Below are 11,639 nucleotides of genomic sequence, written 5' to 3'. Positions count from 1 at the left end.
TAGTTTTCAGTACTTGAAAGTGATCACAATAGATACTTGACATTTCATACTCTTGCATGCATGACGTTATACATTCTTAATATTAAACACACAACTTTTGTGTTTCTTTTTCTTTACAGCAAGATGTGGAGAAGCTTACAGACATTGAAAAACTCTACCTCTATCTCAAGTTGCCTTCTGGACCCAGCAGTGGCACTGAGAGAAAGTGAGTGATTCAGGCAAAATCAAGTGCAAATTGAAAGCAATGCAGCCCTTTAGTAATGATTTTATCATCTTTATCTTATTGCATTTTGCTAATAGTAGTGGAAGCACAGCCACAAAACAGTATATGTGGCTACCAACTGTACATAAATTCAGATTAAAATGTTAAATACTTTCTTCACAGTGAGCAGAGCTCCATGTCATCAAGTCGTACCCAGCAGTTGCACGCATTTAGCTGGATTCGTAACCACCTCGAGGAGCATCCCGAAACATCGCTGCCTAAACAAGAAGTCTACGATGAGTACAAGTAAGACAGGAAACCTTAAAGGGATAGTACACCCAAAAAAGAAAATTCTGTCATTTATTACTCACCCTTATGTCTTTCCAAACCAGTAAGACTTTTGTTCATTTTCAGAACACAAGGTCTGAAAGCTCTCGGATTTCATCAGAAATATCTTAATTTGTGTTTTGAAGATGAACTAAGTTCTTACAGATTTGGGAAGACTAATTAATTAATGACAGAATTTTCATTTTTGGTGAACTGTCCCTTTAAAAACTGTCATCGTGAGGAGATGAAATGTGTATACGTATATAGTACTTCAGCAAGATAATTGATTTGTTTTTACATGTGTGTGCTTCACAGAAGTTACTGTGATAGCCTGGGGTATCACGCTCTGAGTGCTGCAGACTTCGGAAAGATCATGAAGAACGTCTTTCCCAATATGAAGGCACGTCGACTTGGCATGCGAGGCAAATCCAAATATCCTTCACTGGAACTTTTTGTTACAATCCCATCCCCCTCCTTCCTGGCCCCCCAAAGCAGACACACACATATTCACGTTCCTGTCCCTGGACTCTGTGTACTAAAACATCTGTTGCTGTAATTCATGTAGCAGCTAAATATAGATCAGAAATTGAGTCAAATAAAACTTCCTTGAGCCCAAACCCATTTACTATTGGCTGCCAAATACTTGATCTTGAAAAGACTTTCAGCAAAGTGGCCATTCATTTCTGTACAGCATTCAGTGGAGATCATTTCTATAGACTATAGTCTTATTACCTTAGGTAACTTAATTTAAACATTAAAAAAATGCAAATGTAAAAAAATATTTAGATTTTACCTTAAATAGGTGATATGGAAGTAAATTCTAAAAAAATATCAGAAATTATTATGTTGTGTAACTGTGGTCCTAGTTATTTTGATATTAAGTACGGCAGGGTTAAAAGTGCATTTGTGAGTGTGAATTATATTTTTAATTGTGGTGTGTCACTGAAATAAACCGTGCTTGTTGTTGACGGTTGCCACTGCGACGGAAATCCAATCCGTACCAACTCTTATGCCTAAGAAAGCAACGCCATTATTCCAGCAGAGGATCTCTAGTATTTTCTTATGCAAGAGAAGTGAATCAGAGCTTTTTAGCGATTGACTTTTCCATTTAGCACTGCAGTTGTCATACCTTTCTGATTTGTGAACGTCATGTTTGATGTAATTCCATATGCAGTGTACGTCTAGGAACAAAAACTGCCAAATATACTGTATCAGCTTCCATTCTGAACTGTGTGAGATGCTCAGTAAAGAAATGAGGTTAAAGGTACAGTAGAAGTTCACAAGCTGGAAACCCTCTATAGACGTATAATGTCTCTTCTTATATCATAATTGTTCATACACGACAGAGTAGATTTAACTCTGTAGGTTAACTCTGCCCCACTTGGACCACTTGGCACTGGCTTGGCCTTAATTGTGCTTTTTACATATTGACTATTGATTAAGCAAAATTACATTTTAATTTCATAGTATTAACAAACATTGTGTTATTTGATTCATGTCAAAGTGATCTAATACCTTTTTTGATACATGGACATCCACACATCTTTTATTTATATGATGGACAGATGTATTTCCTTGACTTTTGTAAACGTATTGCTATAGTGGACTTAGGAAGAAGGCCTTTGTACACATGCCATCTCTTCCCAATCTAGATCTTCACAAATCAGGTGACGGGGTAAGTTACTTATCTTCTTTTTCATTTATTTATTTCATTACAAATCTTACTTTATACACTGCCATTCAAAAGTTTGGGATCAGGAAGATTTTTTTATGTTTTTCTTTTTTTAGAATTCTCTTATGCTCATCAAGGCTGTGTGAACTTACAGAAATAGAAAAAAAATACAGAAATGGAAACAGTAATATTGTCAAAAATTGTTACAGTTTAAAATGGTTTTCTATTTTAAAATATTATTTATTCCAGTGATGCAAAGCTGAATTTTCATCAGCCATTACTTTAGTCTTTAGTGTCACATGATGCTTCAGAAATCATTCTAACATGCAGCTTTATTTCTTTTATTAACAATGTTGGAAACAGTTGTCCTGCTTATTATTATTATTATTTTTTTAGAACCTGTGATTCTTTGATAAATGAAAAAGTTAAAAAGCGTTTATCAAAAAAATCAAAATCTTTTTTAACAATGTCTTTGCTATCACATTTTATTAATTTAACACATCCTTGGTGAATAAAAGTATTAACTTATTTCAAAAAAAGAATAAAATTTACTGACCACAAACTTTTAACAACTTAAAAAGGCATGTGTCAAAGTCTAGAACATCTGTACTACTGAAAACTGTTAATTTACTTGATTAACTTTTCATTGTCAGTGTGAAGTGTTTGAAGCTACTGGTCACCTGTCCAGTGCAGAAGATGAGGTGCGAATAGCCGCATGTGGGTTGGTGTGCGAGTGGGCGCAGAAAGTGCTGAGTCGGCAGTTTGACAGTGTTGAGGATCTGGCTCGATTTCTTTTGAACAGCCACTACATTGGAACTAAGTCTGTGGCGGCTCTTACTGTGATGACCGGTTCCCCCTCAGGTACAGTAAACTTGTACTAGCCCAGCAGTTGACTCATGTACTTAAACTTGCAAATGTCTCCACCTTGTGGCTAACAACCACAAGAAAAAGCTATAAAGTAATGGCATGGTTTAGAAAAAATTTAATTTAAAGTCATTATTCTGTAATCAGTTCTTTTTTTCCCCACAGGAGCGAAGATGTCCATTCAGTCATCTGCATTTGCTCCCACAACCGATGCACACTCATTCCAACCTCAGGTTAAAACCCTGGTCTCACCCTCCATAGATGCCAAACAGCAGCTACAAAGGAAGATCCAGAAGAAGCAGCAAGAACAGAAACTGCATTCTCCACTCCCTGGTGAAGCTCAGGGCAGGAGGGCAGATGGGGGCATAACTCCTGGGGGAGGGACGGGCATACCCTGTGGAAGTCCTGCTCTTCTCTCGCCACAACCTATCGGGATTGTGGTTGCAGCCGTTTCCAGCCCCATCACTGTAAGCTATGATTTATACACAAAAGTAAAACAAGAATACAGATGAAACATTTCAATTTAATGTTTAAAGTGCCCCTGTAATGCCACATAATGCATAAAATACTATGTACAAAAAAGATATGCCCATTGCCATAGTTCTGTATTTTGAATGCTTGTTTGTGAATCCCATGTTGAACTTCTCGAGAAGCAGTCATAAGTAAAATGGCAGTAACACAAAAAAGACACCAGGCGTTGTACTGCTGTGATACAGTGGAAAAAAATCCACTTTGATTATGCCAGACATTACACACTGCATGAAAGGTAATATTTGAAATGGCATAATAGGGGCACTTTAATTTATTTTAGCACCTATTCTTTTACTAATATTTCTCAATCCTCCTTTTTTTGTATTTCCTGCAGGTTCAGAGGAGCAGGCAACTGATGTCTCCTAGCCCTGTTCCCATGGCAGCTGCAGACAGCAAAGTTCTTCCTGTAAACTTTCAAGTGGTTACCCAGTCAGTGCAGTCTTTGAAGCAGAGCCCTAAGACACCTCTTAACATCTCTGCTAGTCCGATAAGCGACCGGTCAGCCCGTCACCGTTATGCCCAAATCTTGCCTAAACCATCTGCCTCAAGTGGAATAACCCTGCGCTCACCAACCCTGCTTATCACCAACAGCCCCATCAAAACGGTAATGTCAACTCCGCGCGTCAGTTCGGTCAATGTGGTCAAGATGACCACCATATCTCTGGGCTCTAATGGCAGTGGGACCAGCACACCAGCCGACAACCCTGCCAGCAACAAAGTCAGACCTGCATCTGCTGGAGTTGCCAGCCTCAGTGATGATCCACAGCCAGTTACACGTGTTCGCAGTGGGTCTATAGCTGCAATGCCGTCTGTTTCGGCAAGGTCAGGGCGCTCAACAACCACAACGCCTGTAATCGACACTAAAACAAATATTGAAGCCATAACTGGAAGTGGTCAAGAGCAGGGTAGTACGAATAGACTTGCAGCCACTTTGGATGCCATTAGTGGTGTACAACGGTTAGGAATGTTCAAACCCAGAGCGGCTAGCGTACCCACTCCTCTTGACAAGGGCTCTCTCAGATTGGACACTCTAACAGGGACCAAATGCAATGAGAGGGCACACCTTAGTGTCAAAATTCTGGCTGCTGGCAGCAATAATACGTCCAACACTAATGAAAGCACTTTGTACCCGAACACAAATAGCACTCAGTCAAACAGTGGTAATGCGGTTGTAACATCACCCAAAGATCCAGTGTTGGCATCCAAGAGCCCCCACAAAAGACCAGGCTTATGCACTGATTTGAGCCCAACACCTGTTAAAAAAGCTCACATTGCTGTACTACCAACCGGTGGATCTGAAGGACTAAAGTCAAATATAATGCTGAAGCCAATTCCAAGATCAAGTACTCCATTAAGGACAGAAAGTGCACCTCTCACAGCCATAGGCAAAGCTACCGCAGGTCCGGTCAGAAACACTGGCTTCCAGACAGTTCGCAGGCCACAAAGCGTCTCCCAGGGAAGATGGGAAGGAGCATCATCAATAATGGATTATAGAGTTCCTATCACCCCTACAGCAAGTCAAGATACTTCAGTAGGGAATACCATGTTTCAGAGCGTTTGCAGGCCTCGAAGCATCTCTCAAGGGAGATGGGAAGGACCTTCAACAGGTTTCGAAAGTAGAGCCGTGGTCACCCGTACTGTTAGCGCTCCAGGTCAAGCTTTGCTACAACAAGTAGCAAAAAACTCACAGGATTTGCTTATAGACCAGTCCGACTCTTCTGCAGTATGTGAACTGAAGAGTGTCTTTTGGGATGGCGAGCTGCAAGACGGCACTCAACAACATCAAGATGTTTATGGCCCGCAAATGGTGTCAGAGCCAAAGCAAATGATGGAGCCCCTTCCTGCAATTGCTCAACCCTCGCCTTCCAACCAGCAGGTTCAAATAAACGACTACGGAACCCAGGCCAACCTTGGCTACTTTCCCTTTAATGATGACGACATGACCCAGGATAGCATTGTCGAGGAACTTGTGCAAATGGAAGAGCAGATGAAAATCAACAACAGCATGCAAAATTTCAGCAACTGTGTGGATAATTCACTGCAAGGCCAACAACAAACCATGCAGACTACCATGATGTCTACCCTCCAGACCAACACCCTTTACTACAGTTCTGCTCATAGCAGTAGCACCCCAATCCAAACACCCACTCCAACACCTACTCCCACTTCAGAGATGATAGGAAGTGGCCAGAGTTTGATGCACGAAAGCCCTTGTTCGCGCTTAGCCCCTACTACTCCAGTCGACAGCGCTCTTGGAAGTAGTCGACAGACTCCTATTGGAACGCCACACTCCAACTGCAGTGGTAGTGTCCCACCAAGCCCTGTAGAATGCAGGAATCCTTTTGCCTTTACTCCTATTAACTCTAGCATCACTGGTTATCATGATGGAAGCACCGTCTCCTCAAGTCCCGTCAAGCCCATGCAAAGACCAATGGCTACACATCCAGATAAGACTAAACTGGAATGGATGAACAGTGGGTATAATAACAGTGGTGGGAACTCCAACAATGGCATTAGCATTCTGCCGAGCTACCAAGACCTAGTAGACGACCACTTTCGAAAGCCTCACGCCTTCGCCATCCCGGGCCAGACCTGTCAGTCACAAACCAGACATCACGACACCCATATCAGCCGCTTGACACCCATTTCGCCCATCCAGCAGCAAGTGGCAAGCATGGCTAGCCTCAACAAGAAAGAGGGTTTTGCTGTCCCAGCGCCCCTTGACAACAAGACCAGCACTTCCTCAGGGTCAGGAACGTTTAGATGCCGCAGCGTTAGCCCGGCAGTCAGGCAGCGCAACTTGAGCGGGACCCAAGCGCCCAATGTTCCCCACTCTGTTGTCTCTCCTTTTAACTCACCTGTAACGCCAGAAGTGCTAAACATCTTTTCTAACAGTGACCCTGATGCAAGCATCAGCAGCATGGCACAGAGAAGTCAATCTGTTCCGGTCACTGTGATGATGCAGTCGGAGGTTCTACCCATGCAAGCGGGCCAGCAGATGAATACCAAAAACATCACCAATGTCCTCATCAACAAAATGGATGCCGATGGAGACGACGCTGTACGTGGCCTCGGAATCAACAACATGCCGTCCAACTACACTGCCCGCATGAATCTCACCCAGATTCTGGAGACCACCGCAGTGCCCAGCTTCCCTGGCAGTGCCAGCCACCAAGCTCTGATCTCGCCTTGTTCGTCAGCCTTTGAGTCCCAGAAGCCTGGTTACCTCATGAAGAACGCCAGGGAGGAGCCGATGAGCTTTTCTGTAGACGAAAGCCAAGCACAATCAGCCTCAGGGGAGCACCAGCCGCCACAACAGCAGCAGCACTTAGGCAGACGGCAGCTCCTCGGGCAGGAACAGCAGAGCCAGGCCATGCTGTTGCCTCTACAGCAAAACCTCCAGCAACATCAGCACCAGCAACCCTTGGATTTAGATAGAACGGTTAAAGATCTTCTACGTGAGGAAAGCTTGAATGCTGGTTCACAGCTTGTCGGTCAAGGATCAGAGCTCAGCGCTGGGAGTTCAGAGTTTCCCAGCGATATGCGACTAACCTCTGAGCTCACCGGTAGCATAAATGACTTAAATACATTGGACACCAACCTGCTTTTTGACCCTGGTCAACAGCAAGGACAATATGAAGACTCGACACTGGAAGAACTGAAGAACGACCCACTTTTTCAACAGATATGCAGCGAGACTGTTAATTCTGCTGGCTTTGACTGGTATGAGAGCAAAGACCAGGCAACAGTGGAAATGTTGGGTTAATCTGTGCTTTTGTGTTGTTTTGGTATTTAGATAGGTTTCTATTTATGTATTTTTGAAATCTCATCAACGTATTCATCTCGTTGTGCAGCACCTACTACTATAAGCCCCTGGACGTCATGACACAAGGTCCATATTTCACGATTGCCAGTTCTTTGTCTCAGTGGTTGGTGAAACAGCCTAACCCAGAAGTACACATTTCACACACAATCACATTTTTCCTCCCAGTTTTGCGAAGAAAACACGCCAGCGCTTTACATAAGAAGTCATCGGAGACGTTTTTATGCCTCTACACTGTTTTGTGCATTCAGTTACACAACTTTTATATAATCCTTTGAACATTCTGCAGTCAAAGGGTATGGAAGATTGGAAAATAGCCCTTTTTAAGGGCTTTTAACCCTTTATCTTAAAGAAAAATGTTTGTATTTTAAGGTTACACCAGCTATATGAGGTTCTGCACCTCATCTAATTAGCTCTGTAAACAAAATAGGTGCTTCCATGTGCAGGAAACCATAAGTGACAACTTAAAGGAGAACTCCGGTGTGATATTGACCTAAAGTGTATTGAATCATGATACCGAGTGTAAACGTACCTTGCATATCTCATCTCGTCTTGTCCACTGCTGTCCGAAATCTGGGGTCAGTTATCCGATGCTCACAACAGCTTGTCAATGAGATCAATGGGGCATCGAAGCAGTCATGTAAATAAATCACTGTTTTACGCCATTTACGAGGCACAAAGTAGCGCCACACTTCATCGGTAGACTTCCAAGGGCCCTGACATTCAAAACGCGACATTGAAAACTCATAAAAAGCACCGGTAGTTTATTTACGAGAAGATTTATACAGACAGTAACGGCAAGAAGTTTAGCGGCCGTCGCCATCTTGAATGTAGTCACGTTAAGTCGAGTGACGAGCAGGAAGGAACGTATCAGGTTTTCAACCTATCAGGTTGTAGTTTCCTTCGTGCTCGACATTCGACTTAACGTGACTACATTCAAGATGGCGGCGATCGCTAAACTCCTTGAAGTTACTGTCTGTATAAATCTTCTCGTAAATAAACTACCGGTGCTTTTTATGAGTTTTCAATGTCGCGTTTTAAATGTCAGGGCCCTTGGAAGTCTACCGATGAAGTGTGGCGCTACTTTGTGCCTCGTAAATGGCGTAAAACAGTGATTTATTTACATGACTGCTTCGATGCCCCATTGATCTCATTGACAAGCTGTTGTGAGCATCGGCTAACTGACCCCAGATTTCGGACAGCAGTGGACAAGACGAGATGAGATATGCAAGGTACGTTTACACTCGGTATCATGATTCAATACACTTTAGGTCAATATCACACCGGAGTTCTCCTTTAAGTGAACATGTTACTGCAACTTTCAGTAATCAAAGAATAAGGGAAGATAACAACAAAAATGTTACGCTTTCAGGTGATGCTTAATATTGAAATACAGCAGCCTGTATTTATATACCTGTTTAAAAAGTAATAACTTATTGCACACAAATGTGCCACCATGTTAGAATTTATAACATGAGCCAGTAATTTATTTGCAGCTTTGTTCTTATCATCAACCACTATGACAATTGGGAAGTATGCATCTACTTGCACTAAATTGATTGTTATGTTAAATGGCAGTTGAATAATACTCAAAATGAATGAATGAGTGCACTTTTGGTAAACTAAATTGAAATCTATGAATAAATATTGACCCAAGTAGAGTTTTTTTAAGCTGCGTCTCAGGTTTCCCCAACCTCTAGATTCAATCAGATTTTATCCAACAGAACAGGCTGGGTTTAATTTCAACCCAGTAAATGAATAATAATGGCACTGGTTGTTGCACTAGCTGGCACCTTTATATTGCATTTGCAATTTGGATATGGTTGAGAAAAGGTCTCATTTTAAATGAAAGAGTTAGAAGGAAAACTGGTTACTGGTGAAACCAAAATGCCAAAGTGGATTATAGTTATGGAAAGAAAAAAAATGTTCTGGGAGAGTTGTCAAAAATATCCCAAATGTTTGTTATATTGTTAACTATGCATTTATGAGGTCAAGAAATAGATGATTAGCCACTTTTCTGATTTTTCTGTATAAATTTTCCCCTAATTGATGCTTGTTATTTGGCTGTTTGCATAAGTGAGATTCATTGAAGTGTATATTCTTTCATGCACTTGCCTTGTTTTGGCATTTTCAGTGACTGTTTTCTACTTGAGCACTTCATTCAGGAACTTCTTTGTAACATGCACTATTAAAGAGCCTTTACCCCTTAATCAACGTATCGCACCAGCTGTAAAAACATCAGGAAACTGAAATTACTAATAAATGAGCTCAGAGCTATTATCGTCAGATAGCCCCCATCCCCACTTGCTTTAAAAGCTGAAATGAAGACATTCAATTCAAAGGGCCATTAATGTACCATGAAGTAATTGATTAGTAGTCTGCTTTTATAATATCAGAGCATCAGATACACTGAGTGTGGTAGTTATTGAATTCCATCTTAGCCTTACTTCCATACCAAAGACACGTTTTGTAATTACTGAAAAAAATGTAGAAGGAATTCTAACATTTTAGTATCACCATTTTTAAATTTAATTACCCCAGGTTTTAAGATGCATGTTTTAAAATGCATTTATGAAAATGTCACCCAGGTTTAAATGGGGCCAAGATTGAGGGGTTGAAAAGGGAATTTTTTTTCATGCAAAATTGTGTCATTTGCATACGACCATTGTGTAGCACTTGAATTTTATTTACGTGACATGGCAGATCTCATGCTTCTGGTATTTGTAGCAGGACGATTCTTAGGGGATGAAAAACTATGGCATTTCTGTTTGTTGTGACGCTCTGTAAATAAGCTCCATTTATAAACGGAAAAAAATTACACTGTATTAGCAGTTTAACTAACATTCATATATACAGTACGACCATGATCATAGTGATCCAGTGGTCTTTGACAAAGTTTTGTTTTTTGTTACAGTTAATAGTTTACATAACTAGACATCTCTTGTATAGATGGCTTGTTGTGAGTTTTCATTTTGAAGCATTTTTTTTTTTCATTTATTTATTATTTGGCTTCCTTTTTCTTAGAAGGGTGTGCTTTTGTGTGAGAATATAGCATGGATTTTAAAATGTTGTTTTTTGCATATCTTTTTTTTTTTTGATGGACAGGGATCTAGCAGTTAACACTGGAAATGTAACAACTGAAAATTCACACAGTTCTTCTGGTTCTTTTTATTGCACTAATTGCACTAATTTCACTGATGAACTTTGGATTTGAGAATTTCAGTGCAATACATGAAGCCCCAGTATACTGTTTGGGGGGAAAATTGTTAAATCGAAAAAAGTTATAAAGTGTCTGTTTGTGTTCTTATGTTCAGGAGCCCTGTGAGGATTTACTTACTTGTAAATGAGTGAAAGTAATTGAAACGTTTAAATAATCCACTGTTCATTTACATTATCAAAACCGTAAATATGCATTTGATCACTGTACATACATGAGTATTTCTGTCCAACAGAAGGAAATTCACTTGTTTTTTTTTTTTTTTTTTTTTTTTTGTCTGTCTTTGACATGTACTGTTACTTTCTTACTCTTAAAAGTATGTATGTGAAGGTTTTTTTTTTTTTTTTTTGAACAAGCACTACTATTTCTACTTTAATGAAGAGGCAGGCCAGAAACATGACTGTATTATTCTCTAACTTGGTAGAATTGCCCGTTCCCTTTGTCTTTTTTCCCCCTACCTTTGCTATTCCCTCATATTGTTATTGTTTATGTACAGACTCTTTATGGTAGTTTGATAAATTTGTTATGACATTTCAGCAGGATTTTCTTCATTCTTTTTGTATTGAAAGTGCTTACTGATGTTGAGATTTTTTTAAGTGGTTTTAAAAGCCAATAAACATTTTGTAAAGTACTGCAGATAATTTGTTCTGTCTGTTTCAGACATTCGGAAAGCCAGACTGGCTTGTGTAAAAAGAGTACACCAAATGTCTTTTTAAAGATTATTTTAAGTGATTCTGTGTAAAGAATGCCAAAACTTAGCTTTGTGAATTTACTAAAACAGTCAACCAGTTCAAGTTATATTGTGAGCATTAAGAAACAGCTTAACCAGGTTGACCTTTGACATGTAAAACCAACCTATTAAAACGGATATAATAGGGATTTATGAGAACTATTTAACAGATATGTACTACCAGTCAAAAGTTTTTGAACAGTAAGATTTTTGATGTTTTTAAAGAATTCACTTCTGCTCACAATGCCTGCATTTATTTGATCCAAAGTACAG

The 11,639-nt window shown here is 40.2% G+C and overlaps 1 protein-coding gene across 1 annotated transcript; it reads left to right on the top strand.

Annotated features, from left to right (window-relative positions):
- Positions 1–385: 385 nt before the first annotated feature.
- rfx7a (regulatory factor X7a) lies at positions 386–8,422 on the top strand. Its single transcript, XM_073837055.1, has 6 exons — positions 386–508; positions 845–961; positions 2,120–2,204; positions 2,855–3,062; positions 3,231–3,532; positions 3,931–8,422. The coding sequence occupies exons 1-6, from the start codon at positions 399–401 to the stop codon at positions 7,360–7,362; spliced, it is 4,254 nt and encodes a 1,417-aa protein (XP_073693156.1). The 5' UTR covers positions 386–398; the 3' UTR covers positions 7,363–8,422.
- Positions 8,423–11,639: the final 3,217 nt, after the last annotated feature.

This window comes from Garra rufa, chromosome 3, assembly GCF_049309525.1.
Source record: "Garra rufa chromosome 3, GarRuf1.0, whole genome shotgun sequence".
Classification (NCBI taxonomy): domain Eukaryota; kingdom Metazoa; phylum Chordata; class Actinopteri; order Cypriniformes; family Cyprinidae; genus Garra; species Garra rufa.
Note: the sequence above shows the minus strand (reverse complement) of the source record. Positions and strands in the feature narration are given on the sequence as shown.

Excerpts from the sequence above, each read along its gene's own strand:
- rfx7a (XM_073837055.1), top strand. The coding sequence starts at position 399 with ATGTCATCAAGTCGTACCCAGCAGTTGCACGCATTTAGCTGGATTCGT. Across the intron at positions 509-844 it reads GAAGTCTACGATGAGTACAA|AAGTTACTGTGATAGCCTGG; the intron begins GTAAGACAGGAA and ends TGTGCTTCACAG. Across the intron at positions 962-2,119 it reads GGCATGCGAGGCAAATCCAA|GTATTGCTATAGTGGACTTA; the intron begins ATATCCTTCACT and ends ACTTTTGTAAAC.